The 16,634-nt window shown below is 34.6% G+C and overlaps 1 protein-coding gene across 2 annotated transcripts in view; it reads right to left on the bottom strand.

Annotated features, from left to right (window-relative positions):
* PPP4R3B (protein phosphatase 4 regulatory subunit 3B) overlaps positions 1–16,634 on the bottom strand; it is a 66,341-nt gene that overhangs the window by 5,468 nt on the left and 44,239 nt on the right. The window contains exons 11-15 of one of the 2 annotated variants that reach the window (XM_024752928.1): positions 14,939–15,097; positions 11,257–11,426; positions 9,119–9,258; positions 8,538–8,722; positions 5,983–6,185 (exon numbers count right to left, since the gene is read on the bottom strand). In XM_024752928.1, coding sequence (XP_024608696.1) covers positions 5,983–6,185; positions 8,538–8,722; positions 9,119–9,258; positions 11,257–11,426; positions 14,939–15,097 — 857 coding nt within the window. The remainder of the gene's footprint in view (positions 1–5,982; positions 6,186–8,537; positions 8,723–9,118; positions 9,259–11,256; positions 11,427–14,938; positions 15,098–16,634) is intronic. The other variant, XM_024752929.1, reaches the window with a different exon arrangement.

Here is a 16,634-nt window from a genome sequence, read left to right as displayed (position 1 = left end):
AGATGATTCTTTACCTCAGTGAATTGTCTTGGCAGTCTTGTTGAAAAGTCTACCTTTTTTTTTTTTTTTAGTTTGGTGCTGTGAGCCTAGCAGATGAATTTATTTTATATTTTTGCTGCATAAATAGATTAGCACCGCACTGAGGCACTTCTCAAGGCTTTCTTTTTTTTCTTAGTTTTTATTTTTATTTTGTATTGGAGTATAGTTGACTAACAATGTTGATTAACAGGTGTATAGCAAAGTGATTCAGTTATACATATACATAACTGAGCAGAGTTCCCTGTGCTATATACCGTAGGTCCTTGTTATCCATTTTAAATATAGCAGTGTGCACATGTCAATCCCAAACTACCTTACTTTTTAATATGAAAGAAAATCCAAGCATCACCAGACACTTGAGAAACATTTCTACTATGAAAGAAGGGATCAAAACAAATGATGTAACAATAACAAAAACCTATGAAGAAACAATGACTCTTTCTGAACTAAAACTGACAAATTAACAAATTTTAAGTTAGGAAACTTAACATAATTCATCATATTAACAAATCTAAGGGGACAGAATTCAAGAATTATCCTTGACTCCAGTGGGCCCCAAACTTTTTGGCACTAGGGACCGGTTTTGTGGAAGACAACTTTTCCATGGTTTGGATTGGGGGGGAGGGATGGTTCAGGCGGTAATGTGAGCGATGGGGAGCGGCAGATGAAGCTTTGCTTGCTCGCCTGCCACTCACCTTCTGCTATGCGGCCTGGTTCCTAACAGGCCTGGGGGTTGGGAACCCCTGCTCTACTCAATGAAATAAAGAATTCATAGATGGGACTTCCCAGGTGGTCTAGCAGTTAAGACTCCATGCTCTCAATGCACGCGGCTTGGATTTGATCCTTGGTCAGGGAACCAGATCCTGCATGCTGCAGGATGCAGGTTGCTGCAGCCTACATGCTGCAACTAAAAGATCCTGCATGCCGCAACAAAGATCCTGAGTGCCACAGCCAAAAAAAAAAAAAAAAATACATAGATCTTCCTTCAACATGATTAAAAATTTTTAATCATCAGTAAAGGTGATAGTCGCAACTACTGAGCCTACGTGCTGCAACTACTGAAGCCCATGTGCTGCAACTACTGAAGCCCATGCTCCGCAACAAGAGAAGCCACTGCAATGAGAAGCCTGTGCACTGCAATGAAGACTAGCCCCTACTCGCCACAACTAGAGAAAGACCATGTGCAGCAACAAAGACCCAATGCAGCCAAAAATAACAAATAAATTTCATTAGTAGCTACTGTTTCGCTGACCTTGAAAACTATAAAATTTTCAAAGAATGTGATTTTTAAAAAATATATTAGAGCTTTAGGATGCCTCCCAAAGGAAAACAGACAAATTATCACCTGATCTATTTAATTTTAAGAACCAATCAATTCGATTGTAGCAATCAACGATGGTGACGAAAATTATAAGATGCTGATGAAAGAAACTGAAGACGACACAAACCGATGGAAAGATACACCGTGTTCTTTCCATGAAAGAATCAATGTTAAAATGACCATACCACCCAAGGCAAACTATAAATTCAATGCATTCCCTATCAAATTACCAACAGGACTAGAATAAAAAATTTAAAAATTTGTATGGAAACACAAAAGACCCCAAATAGTCAAAGCAATCCTGAGAAAGAAGAATGGGGCTGGAGGAATCAGGCTCCTTGACTTCAGACTGTACTACAAAGCTAAGTCATCAAAACAGTATGGTACTGGCACAAAAAACACACATATAGATCAATGGAACAAGATACAAAGCCCAGAAATAAACCCATGCACTTATTGTCAATTAATCTACGACAAAGGAGGCAAGAATATGCAATTGAAAGACAGTCTCTTCAACAAGTGGTGCTGGGAAAACTGGACAGCTATATGTAAAAGAATGAGATTAGAACATTCTCTAACACCATATACAAAAATAAACTTGAAATGGATTAAAGATCTGAATGTAAACCAGATACTATAAAACTCCTAGAGGAAAACATAGGCAGAACAATCTTTGACATAAATTGTAGCAATATTTTTTTGGATCAGTCTCCTAAAGCAAAGGAAATAAAGGCAAAAATAAAAAAAATGGGACCTAATTAAACTTAAAAGCTTTTGCAAAGCAAAAACGAAAAGACAACTTACTGAATGGGAAAAAGATTTGCAAATGATAGGATCAATAAGGGGTTAATATCCAAAATATATAAACAGTTCAAACAACTCAACATCAAAGAAACAAACCCAATTAAAAAATGGGCAGAGGATCTAAACAGACATTTTTCCAAAGAAGACATACAGAAGGCCAACAGGCACATGAAAAGATGCTCAACATCACTAATTATTATAGAAATGCAAATCAAAACTACAATAAGGTAACATCTGACACTGGTCAGAATGGTCATCATCAGAAAGTCTACATTATAATAAATGCTGGAGAGGATGTGGAGAAAAAGGAACTGTCCTACAGTATTGGTGGGAATGTAAATTGGTGCAGCCACTATGGAGAACAGTATGGATGTTCCTTAAAAAACTAAAAATAGAACTTCCATATGACCCAGCAATTCCACTACTGGGCATATACCCTGAGAAAAACAGAATTCAAAAAGAGTCATGTACCACAATGTTCACTGCAGCACTATTTACAATAGCCAGGACACGGAAGCAACCTGTCCGTCGACAGATGACTGGATAAAGAACACGTGATAAATGTACACAATGGAGTAATACTCAGCCATAAAAACGAATGAAATAATGCCATTTGAGGCAACATGGATGGACCTAGAGATTATCATACTAAGTGAAGTCAGTCAGAAAGAGAAAAACATCATGATATTGCTTGTAAGTGGAATCTAAAAAAAAAAAGGATACAAATGAACTTATTTACAAAACAGAAATAGACTAACAGAAAAGAAACTTATGGTTACCAAAGGGGAAAAGGGTGGCGGGGGAACAGATAAATTAGGAGTTTGGGATTAACATGTACACAATACTATATATAAAATAGATAACCAACAAGGACCTACTGTATAGCACAGGGAACTATATTCAACATCTTGTAATAATCTATAATGGAAAAGGATCTAAAAAAAGAATCTATCTATCTAATCTATCTACCTCTGAATCACTTTGCTGGACACCTGAAAAGCAATGATGGTGAAAATGGCTAAAGGGCCATTGGTGATAAAGAACTTGCCTTCACTTAGAAATGTGGTCAGTTTGTTGAAAAAGGTTGAGAGCCAATATAACTAGTGCTTTACTCTGTGAGCTCCTATCTTGCTTAGTATCAAATTTTTGTGATAGTCTTGAGTGACTGAGCAATTAATTAGTTTTCCAAGAACAACTGCTATTTTTCTATCTGTTCCCCCCAAAAGATGTAGAACAAATGTATTCGGCAATCTGCTGTTAGTGTAAAAAAAGGTGAAATATGTGTTTGTGTTCGCACTTGATTTTGCTTGTTCATAAATAAAAAATTATCTGTAAGGACAGTAAATTAAAAACTCAGGGAAATAACCCAGAAAATAGAACAAAAAAATGAGTAATAGGAGAGAAAAATTATGAAAATTATAAGGCCCAATATCCAAACAATAAGCTATAGTGAAAGAGCATAAAATGTCCTCAAACTAAAGGTCATGACTGTTTAGCTGAGAATGCCCAAAGTATATCATCCTGAAATTTCAGAATACAGAGATAAAACCCCAAATGCTTCCAAGAAGAATCAAATAAAATCACACACACACAATCAGGAATAAGAATGTCTCTGGATTTCTTGGCAGCAATAACTTCAAATTTTTGAAGGAAAATTATTTCTAATTTGGCTCTACATTCAGTTAAATTGTCAATCAAGTATGAGGATACAATAAAGACATCTTCATACATGCAAGGTCTCAAACTTTATCTCTCATGGAATTCTTTTTCCAGGAAACAGAGAGGGTATGCTCCAACAAAATGAGATGGAAAATCAAGACAGAGAACAGAGACCTGAGATCCAGGAAACAGTCAACATAAGAAAAGAAGCAAGGCAAAAGGAAGTATTAGTGTGATGGCAGAGGCAGCCTTAAGACAACAGATGAGCAGCAAGTCTGGAGGGGAACCAATCTAGGCTGGGACAAGATGGGAGACTTTAAGAGAGATGTCTCCAAGGGGGAGACTATGTGGAAAATAACCTAAGAGGTTATTTACTCTATAAAAAGAGAAAAGTTATAAAGAAAAACACAGTATAGAAAAAAAGCAGGGAAAAAAAGAGAAGCAGGAAAAAAATTAATGAATAAATATTTATGTTATTATAGCTATAAAATTATCAAATATTGTTTTAACCAAAAATTGTGATACAGAGAGTAATAAGGGTGAGGATCTGGTACAAAGTGGTAAAACAATATGGCAGTATTAGCATATTAATTAGAAATAGAAGAAAGAGCTAGAAGAGTTCCAAGCCTTCGCTGCGTAGAAGAAAAGAGGACTGTTTTTTTTTCAATACTTTTAATGTTATTTGTCTTTTAAAAGTAAGTGCATATATTACTTTGATTAAAAAAAAAAAAGAAAAGCTAGTATATATTGAGAATGTGCCAAATAGTGTTCTAAACTCTTTACATTTATTAAATGATTAAACCTTTACAACAAACCTATAAAGGAGGTGCTGTTTTATCCCTGTTTAAAATGAGAAAACTAATAAGGCCCAGAGAGATTAAATAATTTACTTAAGGTCAAACACAGAGAAAGAGGCACAGCCAAGATCTGAACCCAAGCAATATAACTCAACAGCAAATATTCTTAATATAGTGTCATAATATTATACTAAATTGTCCTATCAAAAAATGAAAATTTAAAAATTCTTGTTCAATAACTTAAACTGTGTTTCACAAACAGGAGAATCCTATTGAAAATGCTACTTCTGTGATCTTTAGTCAAGAGCCCACCTTGCTACAATACTGAAGAAAGATTCTACATTTTTGTAAAATAAATAAACTCAGACTTATAGTCTGTGTTCAAAACAAGAAGCATCACTTCACTTAGGTTTTCTACTATGGCCTTCTCTTGTCCTTCTAACCTTATACTAACAGTTGTCCTTTATTTATGCCTTTTTATTTTAAGCCACTCCTTTTTGGGGAAAAGGACATATTACATATAATAATAATGTAAATGAAAGAAAAAAGTTTTATATAAAATTTAAACTTGTTTACATGAAAAAAGTAACCAATGGGAAATACATTTGCTATGTGAATGACAAAAAGGTTAATATTCTTAACCAAAGACTCACTCATACTAAAAAGACATAAGCCAATTTTTAAAAAGGCAAGACTATGAACAATTAACAGAAGACCAAATTCAAAAGGCTAACGTTCAACCTTACTAGTAACAAATGACACAATTAGGAACAAAATATATACTGTCTCCTCTACCTAACTGGTAAAGATTAAAAATCATTATAATAACAGTGCCAAAGCTGCAGTGAACCAAGCATACTCATACAATGCTTACGGTAACATTAACTGGTATAGCCTTTCTGGAGAGGAATTTGACAATATGGGTGAGAACATTGTTCTACTCATCTATCCAAGAAAATAACTTAAAATGCAACAATGCCAGTAGTCAGTGAAATATCAGAATCAACTTATGCGCTCCAAAATATTGGTGGGGGGAGGGGATGCTTACAAATACTATGATACAGCTAAATCAAATGAAATTCTACAGTCCTCAATAATGTTTTAATAACAGAGAAAAATTCTCATAATTAATGAAAGCAGGATACAAAACTGTGCTTATACAGAGACTGTAATTGTGTCAGATAAACCCATATACCTAAAGAAAAATCAATCAAATGTTAGCAGTCATGTTCTCTGATGACAATGTGTGCAACTTTTTTTCTTCTTTGAGATTATTTTTATTATCCAAATTTTCTTCAGGAAACATGAAATAATTCTACAGACGAAAAAAACGAAGTTTGTGTGTAGAGCAGTTTCACATACCTTGGTGGCTGTTACTGATGTAGCCAAGTTTGTAGTTTTGGAAGAGGATCCATTAGAACTTGCTGGTGGTGTCTGAGCCACTACAGATTTACTGTTTGTACTGTTTGTTCCATTAGCAGCACTAGTGGAGTGGGAGAAAGTAAATTTGAAGCCACCAGAAGATGTCCTTTTGGGAAGGTTTTCCTTGTCTTCACTTTCCTTTGCTAAAGCAAATGTAAAAATTTGAATATCAGTAAATATTGCTAAGTCAAAGCATCTGAAAAGAACAATAATTTAAAAACTTATAAAACAGTGCCTTTGCTTTTCTGTAAGAGCTAAGAGGGTAGAGCATGATGTGTACAGTGACAAGTCTTTATTAGCTGGAGTCTTAGAAATCTCAGGATTAGAAAGAAACTTCAGAGTCATATAACAGATCAGCCACTGTATGCTAGAATTCCACACTGCTATATCTAGGACTCTTCCAAGGACTCACTAGCTGTCTGACTCTTCCTTTCATTGTCTCTCTGCAGCTTCCACTCACTGACTCTACACTTCCATACGCATTGTGAAAACCTAATAATCTCTCCCACAAGTCAACAATATTCCAAATGCCTAAAGAAAATGATTAGGACCATGTTTATCAGTCATTTATTTCCTGAATATTCCAGGTTCCTTTATCTGTTTCCTTTATGACAAAGGTATCTACTATCCTTTAACATCTGGCTGCCACTATTTTTTTTCACGAACCTGTGTCCCCTGCATCGGCAGGCGGACTCGCAACCACTGCGCCACCAGGGAAGCCCTGGCTGCCACTATTTTTGATTATGTTTCTTAACTGGATGCAGTACTTCAAGTACGGCCTCACTGCCTCTTCTGACAGTACTCAGGGCAGGGCCTGTAATGAGTAAAGGTAGAAGAATTTGGCTACCGAAAGGTACCTATTCCTTAGGACATTTTAATAGGCTCTTGTGATCCCCCAAGCTGAAATAAATAGAACTTATGGCAGTGATGAGTGGAAAATGACCGAGGCTGGTAGCAACAGTTTCAAGGAAAATGTAATAAGAAATTAATGAAACACTAACTAATGAGAAATGCCTTTAGAAAATCACACGTTGAAAATCACAAACTAGGAACCTCCCTGGTGGCACAGTGGTTAAGAATCCACTTGCCAATGCAGGGGACACGGATTCGAGCCCTGGTCCGGGAAGATCCCACATGCCGCGGAGCAACTAAGCCCATGTGCCACAACTACTGAGCCTGCGCTCCAGAGCCTGTGAGCCACAACTACTGAGCTCGCATGCCACAACTACTGAAGCCCATGCACCCAGAGCCCTTGCTCCGCAACAAGAGAAGCCATCACAGTGAGAAGCCCACACACCACAACAAAGAGTAGCCCCCGCTCGCCACATCTAGAGAAAGCCCACGTGCAGCAACGAAGACCCAACACAACCAAAAGTAAATAAATAAATAAATTTAAAAAAGGGAAAGAAAATCATAAACTTATACAAAAGTCTAGGAAATGCTTTTGCCTTTCAAGATATAAATTTTTTGAAACATTTAAATTATAGAATTAAAGTGACTGGTTCTTCTGAAAAACACTAGTAAGATCTTAGTTTTATAAACAAGTTAAACATATTTGAAAGACAGGAAATTTTACTGTTACTTTTCCGCTCTTGACATTTTAACTGTTTTTTTTTTTTTTTTTGAACATTTATTTGTTTTGGCTGCTCCGGGTTGGGATCTTCAGGTGCGGCATCATGCAGGATCTTTTTTTTAGTTGCAGCATGCAGACTTCTTAGTTGCGGCCTGCAGGCGAGATCTAGTTCCCGACCAGGGATCGAATCTGGGCCCCCTTCACTGGGAGCACGGAGTCTTACCCACTGGACCACCAGGGAAGTCCCTTGCCATTTTATCTTTATGAAACTTTTATAACAATTTAAAAATTTCAAAGAGTAAAGTACTTCTTTCTTTAAGCTTAGTTTCTCCAGCTGTAAATGACAGAGTGCTCTGGAAAGTTTCTACGGATCTATATGATCTCTATTATTATTGAAGATTTCAGTATAGAAATAAAAGCACAACTGTTCACAGAAGGCAAAGTATAGACAATGCAATTTATAAACAGCAAATGAAGAGAGTCACAAAATGGCAAGTTTCAAGAAAAACATTTTAAATATAATTTTTTTTTTTTTTTTTTTTTTTTTTTTGCGGTATGTGGGCCTCTCTCACTGTTATGGCCTCTCCCGCTGCGGAGCACAGGCTCTGGACGCGCAGGCTCAGTGGCCATGGCTCATGGGCCCAGCCGCTCCACGGCATGTGGGATCCTCCCCGACCAGGGCACGAACCCGTGTCCCCTGCATTGGCAGGCGGACTTCTCAACCACTGCGCCACCAGGGAAGCCCCGTAAAACGTTTTGAAAAATCAGATTTGAAAAAGGTGATAATTTTAAAAGGTTTTGATTTAGCATCAAATTCATGTCTTTCATGCTTTATAAACTATTATCACAACTTCACAAACAACTGAGTAATTTCTATACTAAATAAGAGAATGAACTAATCAAAAATTCAAAATTTTAATACCCTTTTTAGTCTCCATGAATTTTTCATAACTATCTGGAAAATCATCTTCTGCCTTAGATTTTTCCACTGGTGCCACAACTGTTTTCCCTTCCTCCTCTTCATCTTCATTAAACCACATTTCTTCATCCTCTTCCAATGCCTTTGCATCTCTGCGAAATCTGTTACTACGCAATATAGATGGTACACTGTAAGAAATATATCACAAATATTAAGTAATGATTTAAAATTCCTGACCAGATTATATGAGAATATGTATAACCAAGAGGAGCTGAAATAATTTTAACTGAGTATAACTTATATCATAATCACCTCAGTTGCGATATAAGATGTAACCAGAAACCAGAGAACACTCCAAGGATGTTTGTACACCAACCTAAAAATTTATCTTGAGTTATGATATGGAGCAGTAATCTTTCATATAAAAGATTCAGTGTAGGGAGAATATACTACCCTCCTACACAACCCTGTACTATCTAATGATGGAAAGAAAATTCCTGGGTAAATTTCATATGTAAGATCAAACTACACATGATTTTGAACATAATTTTATAGGCTATAAATGCAATATACTTAAACAATACCTGTTCAGTTTCTGATTTTGTCTGTCTTTTTCTTGCTCATATTTAGTCTTCAATCCTTTGAATGTCTGAACATATTCAATCGATTCAAGTGCTTTATAAAAGTTTTCAACTATATGTGTAGTAAGAGACTTGATATCTTCCTGTATAAGCACAAAATTTATATTTCAAATATAATACAATGCTTGTTAGAAGAAAAACTTAAAGAAGATTTTTTATAGTTCCAAAGCTGATCAAAAAAAAGGGTTTTCAAAATCATCTTCCAAAAATAAACGTCCTAGTTTCTTTATAAATGAGCCAGGACTCCACAGAACACTTTGAAAAAAGGAGAAGTAATTCACTGAAGCCCTTTTGGGGGGACTATAAAGAACATTTGAAAGGTAAATGTATTTAGTTTATGTTGTCTGTTTATTTTTCGCATTTGCATAATAGCACTTTACAATTTAAAAAGCGCTTATCACATACAATTTCACTTGATCCTCATAACAATTCTATACAATAGGTTTTATTAACCCTATTTTACAGAAAGGGAAAATTGAGGCTATGAGAGAGACTGGATGGCCTGATCAAGAGTGCACACCTAGTTAGAAAGCAGATGTTGAAATTATATTTTCAACAAACATTGAAAGATATTATTGATGACACCTTGTTTAACTATCAAAACAAGATAAATCTTACTTAAAAAATAAACAGATTCCTCTGACTATATCACATATACATATTTGGTAAAACAACTTGAATTCCTCTTGTATATTTCCACAGCTCTCTAGTGGTGTAATTTTTGTGAAATAAACCGATAGTAATAAATTTTAAATTCTAAATGAACCATTTTAAGTGATCACTGCAAATGAATGGGTGCAAAGCAGGCTCATCATTAAAAATAAATAAGTTGTGATTCAGGACTAATACTGGTAGGATATATACATGCCACTTCCTTAAAAGATATACCATAACCTGGTTGTATTAAGGACTGTTATGTCTTTAAACTAGTTCCCCCGAACATCTGAACCAAAAAAATATGCAAAGGAGAAAAATTAGAAACCTAGGTAAAATAGTTGTGTTACACACTGAAACAAAAAAAGGTAAGTTTTGGGATTCAATGTACATTTATCAACCACTCAAAATTATTTTCAGAAAAACAAATTCAATCATAGGAATAGGGATGGGACTGTGAACCTTACAATTCATTTTATCCATATCTCAACAAAAATTTTAAAGGAAAAAATATATAAAAGTTAATCTCTAATTCATAGAACAGTACACTGTGAACCTGGGTTCAGATTCTTGGTGAGCTAGTCAACCATGTTCCCTTTTTTCCAAGGCTAAAGACAGTACTTCTATCTTCTTCATCCTTTTTGCAAACCATACTCTTGGCAAGCGACTACTCTAAGAAAAACAATCTAGTCAGTCAAATAATCTTTACGTGGGAATACTGTGTCATCAGTACAAATCTGATTTGTAAGAAGAAAAACCAGAGAATGAACTTCTAGCTTTGACTTTCTTTTTTCAAGTTTTTTCTAACCATGTGGCCATTTACTCCAGTGGAATCATTTCAGTGTGTGGGATGGTAAATTTATCTTACCGGTTCTTCAGTTATTCATCTTATCTCTGGTATTCACACAGAGCTCTCTCCAGATCTTTTTATGACAAATCTTTTGTTGCCTGACTGAGACTCAAGAATGAGCTGCACCATATCTTCAAGCCCTGCCTGTGCTCCTACCCAAATGAATGCACCTGAATAGGTCAGCTAATCACTTTGGGTGTCTCAAGCCCTCGTCTATAAAATAAGGCAGCTGGAGTAGTTCACCTAACTTCTCAGATTCTTCAACTTAAAATTCCATGATAACATCCTACGTTTTATGCATTTTGTATCAATGTCTACCAAGGGAATTATTTTTCAATCTTTCTATTCATTTTTATCACTACCCTTGTAAGAGATCACAGAGATCATGTTGAATGGCATGCTTGAGTGAAATGTCCAATATGCTAAATATCCTGAAACATTTGGCAAAAAAATGGAACTGAGAAGAATAGAGCATAAACGCAGTTTTAAATACTATGCTGAATTTCACAATTTAAAATATTAACATCACTAAACACAGTTATTTTAATTTACTAAGAATCTTTTAATATAAACTTACCACTCTTATAAATTCAAATAACTCAATAACAGCTGAATTCAATAGATTGTACCGAGTTCCATTATCCAGAAGAGCATTTATAACTGGCTCAAAAAGATTTCCCTTGGTGATGTAACGATTGTAAAATTCATCTTTAAGGCCAATTATCCGCCTCATAAAACGAAGAGCACCTAATTAAAAATAATACAGGGAATAAGTTGCTAATCTTACTAGTATTAATTATTATACAGGTATTTTTACATAAAGCAATGTATATGTTCTCCTAAAGTAAAAAGCAAAACTGCAATAAGAACAATTGGATTTTGTGAAAAACAGAATTAGGGAAAAACCAACTCAAAATTTGTACAACTTGGGGCGAAAGCTAACAAAAGCCCCAATAATTGGTAGGCAGACAGCTACAAGGCAGAGAGATTAAAAAATACACAAAAACCATACAACACAAATGCCGGCACTACTTAGAGCAGTGTTGGTGGATGTGGAGACAATGCAGTGAAGGCAGCTCAGAGTCAGTAGGGGCTGTCACTGAGAAGGGGACAGGAATGGTGCAACCTGCCTAGAGCCGAGACTGCCTTACCTCTCTGGGGGACAGGGCAAAGAGGGGAGTGGGGGGAGCTTTGGAGGTAGGTGCTTCTTTTAAGTTTTCTGAAAATACAGCCAAAGGGGCTCCTGCTACCAGTATACAGGAGAGCCAAAGGTTTTTCTACTTTTCTGATGAAAGCTATTCCAGTTCTCTTTGCCTTGGGAATATCATCTGTGAACCAACACTACCTCCGGATTATAATATCACTCCCTTGTTTACCAATTGCTTGTGAGCTGTTTAACCTTTGGTAAACATGTACTGTGGCAGATCAGACTGTATCTGTAAAAGAATGTTAGAGTAACAAATAAGCAGTATAATTTGGCTTTTTACATTTTAGAATATTGAAAAGAAAATTTCCCTTTAGTCTTTTCCCTAGCTAAACATATTTAGCAATATTATTGCTAAAACCTTTATGGAACACAAAATACTGTAATTTCAATCCCTTATATTTATGCTTTATCTTTTAACTTGTAACCTCTCTCCTGAGTAGTTTAATTTATTCTACAGATAACACTAGCCACATCTTTTAAAACACAAGGTTTCTGATTTTGTAAGTCACTCTCTCATTTTAACCCTCTGTTCACAGATCTAAGTTATTAAAAGAAGTTGTGTCTGTCCAAAGAGGTTCTAAATATTATCTGAAAATAAAACAGAAATAGGCCACATAAAGTATAAATGTATGATATCTGTAAGATTAAACAGGTGCGGACAGAACTGCTAGACTTAAAACATCACCTCTTTTTACGGCAGGATAAGAAATAGTTTTCCTAAGATTAAAAAGACTGAAGTATTGCCAAAGACCTGAGCAAACAGGCACTTTCATACACTGCCTGTGAATGAAGTAACATGCACACAAAGCTATAGTTAAAACAGCATTGTTTATAATAATGGAAATCTTGAAGCAATATAAACATTTGAATACTGGAGATTTGTTCAGTTATATCCATTTAAATGTGACCATTCTGCAGTCATTTCAGAAAGGACTACTTATAGAAAGCCATATAGGAAAACCTAGCATGAGAACATCAACTGTTCCAAAATTAATATAAAAATTTAGTGTAAATCCAGTCAGGATGAACTGGATAAAGTTGTATTTAAGTTACTGTGGAAGAACAAATGTCCAAGAACCAAGAAAATTATGAAAAGAAAACTGAGGAGGTACTTAGCAGATATTAAACTTTACAACAGAGATACTATAATGGCATAAGAATAAACTTTCCCATTCATTTTATCTAGTGAAATAGAAGGATAAATGGTTCAGAAATAAGACATAAGTATATATGGTAACTTACTGAATACCAAAAGTGATATTTTAATTCAGTAAGGAAAATATAGTTCATTTAATAAGGTGTTAGCACAATTGGCTATACATCCAGTAGAAAAGAAAGCTAGACTCTCACTTCAAATCATATGCAAAAACAAATTTCAGATGCATTACAAATATAAACGTACAAAATAATAAAAAATATTAGAAGAAAATTGAGGAAAATATTTGTATAAATTTAGGACATAGGAGACTTTCCTAATAAGCAAGGCAAAAAAAACCGAAAGCCATAAAAGAAAAATAAGACATATCTGTCATCATAAAGAATCTTATAGCAATTATATGCAAAACAATGCCATAAATAAACGTAAAGACAAAAGACAAATGAAACTGGGACATTTTTTTCCCCAAAACGTGATAACTGCTAATATCTCTAACATACAAGAGCTCTAAGAAAAAGATAAAAGGCAATTCACAACAGACAAAATGCAAAAGCACTAAAATGTGAAGAGATGTTATCAAGGAAAATGTAAATTAAAACACAAACAGAATACATTTTCCATCATCAGCTGGATAACATTTTAAAAAGCAGTAAGAATGAGTGCTATTCATTGAGTGCATTCTTCATGTCAAGTGCTTCAATCTTTTGGGAAAGTAATCTGGAAAGTAAATTAAAATTGAAAAAGGATATATTAAAATAAATAAATATTTTGCTCTGGCAATCCCAATATAGGGAATCTATCCTATGGAAATAAACAAGTAAAGCAAGATTTATGTATGGGTTGGCCAAAAAGTTCGTTCGGGTTTTATGGGAAAACCTGAACGAACTTTTTGGCCAACCCAATACCAGGCTATTTATTACAGTGCTATTTGGAATGGCAAAATACCAAAACAATCTTGTAATCCATGCAGTGGAGAATGGTAGAATAAGTTGTGAAAGAGCCACTCTATGAAATGTTGCTCAGCTATGTTTAGGAAAAATATTAGTTCACGCCATATCCAATGACCTAGCGTATTATTAAGGGGCTGAGATGTGTGTCAGCATGATCCTGTTTCTATAAAAATAAAACATGAAAACCTATACATGTGTGAATGTTTATGTAAATTTGCACAGGTATGGAAAAAGGAATGGAAAAGAAGTAGTGCAGGCAGTTAACAGTGGCTATTTTAAGGCCTTAAAAATAAAGGAAGTAGTAGGGAGATTAACCTTTTCTCTATACATTAAATTAAATGTTACATTTTAACTATGATTTTCATGCTCAGAAAAAACCCACAGGGCTCTTTTTATTTCTAGGGAGAAGGTTTCTTTACCTCTATCAGCAGGTGAAACTATGAGAGGAAAGTAAAGTTAGGGTTCACCAAAAATCAACATTTAAGCAAACATCAGCATTTAAGTTTGACTTTTATTGGTCCAAGTGGTCTACTGAAGAGACCGTAAGTTATTTTACATGTTCAAATAAATAACCTGAGTTATACAAATACATTTCAAGGCCCATATCTCAAAAATATAAAAAGAGTCACTACTAAATGACAGTTTGATGAAGCAGATGTAAAAGACAGCAGGAGTGGTTCTATTAGTGAAGTGCCATTGCACATGGTATTATATCACAACTGAATCTAAATGTTAGCAATATGTGGGTGGGGGAAGCACTATGACCTACTCCTCTTGTCCTTTAAATAAAAGAAAACAAAAGATTAGTATTTCTCACAATCATCTCTTTAATAGCATATGCACTTGCTAGAAAAAAATAATTCCACATGGGTAACTCAGGCTTTTCTATTAAAAATGCTGTTCCATAAAACATTTTGTAAGAATGTTCATTGAAACTGTTACTTACACAAGGCCAGGAAAGTGTGCTTTGAGTTCATCAAGACCAAGACTCTTCTTAGCAAGTCCTTGTTCATAATATAGTTTTTTATGTGATATGTGTGATGTTCCACACAAAATGTGAGTAGCTCTAAAATTAAGGCAAGCAGCTGTGCTGTTTGATAATTATCTACAAAGAAAGTCATCACATGAAAATAAACGTTGCAATACATCTAAGCAAAGAGAATAAAGTGTACATCCTGTATTTTAGAGCAAAAGTAAAACTGTATTTTCTTCTCCTTTTTGTATCAATTAAAGAAGCTACAGATTTTTATTTTTTCATTAGGTAGACTCTCCAGAAGTATTAGCAGTTTTACCTACTAAATAGATATTCTAAGGCTCTTATATAAAATATTTAATAATGTTAAATAAAAACATACAAATACGATAATAAAGCCCTCACTGCATTGAGATTTTCTTGGTAATGTTTCCTTAAATATGTGCTGTCATTAATATTAATGGATCTATAAAAGGGTCCACTGCACAGTAAAAGAGGAAATACCTTAAACTTTTTGACTGAAGTGGTGTAACACAAATTTCCCAAGAAAAATTAATATGCTTTCTTTAAAGACTTCTTTAAGGAAAGGACTTTTTTGGCTGTTTGAATATTAAGTGAAAAATATTATATCATGATTTTAAAACAGTAATCTTTTTAACATCAAATCATATCCATGAGAGGCCTACTGAAATATACCAACTCTTTCTTCCTCAAGAGGCTTTGGTTTACACATTCATGGAGTGATTTAAAATTGCTTCTTGAACATCAAAATTGAATGTATAGGTAATTACCCATACCTACTGTAAATATTTTAGGCAAGAAAATATTAAGCTGTGAAGAAATTATGGAATCACAGCCTTAGAGAATAGAAAAAATAACTGACGTCATCAAATCCAACTATTTTATTTTTCAAGAAGACTACACAAATATTTTGTGGAACATCACATGATACTATCAGGAACAAATCAGCAATCTTTTTAATAACAGAATGACCACCAAGTATACAAAATACAATTCTGGCATTTCAAAGACCTTTTCTACTTTAAATCTAAGTAAAGAGTTCTACTTGTTTCAGACCAATTTGTACAACAGCCATCACCACAGCCAGTATCTGAACTAGTTCCTTACCATTAAAATAAATTCTCTAAACTTCTCAATTCCCAAATCTTATTTACAAAAGATCTTGTAACAGTGATCTGTAGTGTTAATTAAATGTCTTGTTTTCACTTTTCCAAATTAGGACATGAAATTACTCATCATATCTCTAATAATCCAATCCCTGAACTGCTTCTTAATTTGAAACTGGCTTTCCTAGAGCTTTGATGAGCCTGGTAGAAAAGACAGGAGGCCAGGTAAACACGGCATTATTTTCCATACTAACAGGCCAATACCTGATACATATGTTCCAAGGAGAAGCAACCACGTTTATACTCAGATTCATGAACGATACCTACGCATGAGACTATTGATGAAGACTAGTTCCTAACTGATTGGCCTTAGTTTACTAGATTTACAAAGTAAGAATGAACTAATCCTCAACTTTCAGACACCTCCTTAAAAAAAATGTCAGAAAATAAGCTCTAAATTCACAGAGAAAAACAAAAACAAAATTTCAACTGGGCTTTTCATCTTTTATATTGGAGAAAGTGGAATTTTTTTTTTTTTTTTT

The sequence above is a fragment of the Neophocaena asiaeorientalis genome, unplaced genomic scaffold, assembly GCF_003031525.2.
Source record: "Neophocaena asiaeorientalis asiaeorientalis breed wild unplaced genomic scaffold, Neophocaena_asiaeorientalis_V1.1 scaffold100, whole genome shotgun sequence".
NCBI classification, from domain to species: domain Eukaryota; kingdom Metazoa; phylum Chordata; class Mammalia; order Artiodactyla; family Phocoenidae; genus Neophocaena; species Neophocaena asiaeorientalis.
The sequence above is the reverse complement of the archived record's forward strand: the minus strand, read 5'-3'. Positions and strand labels throughout refer to the sequence as shown.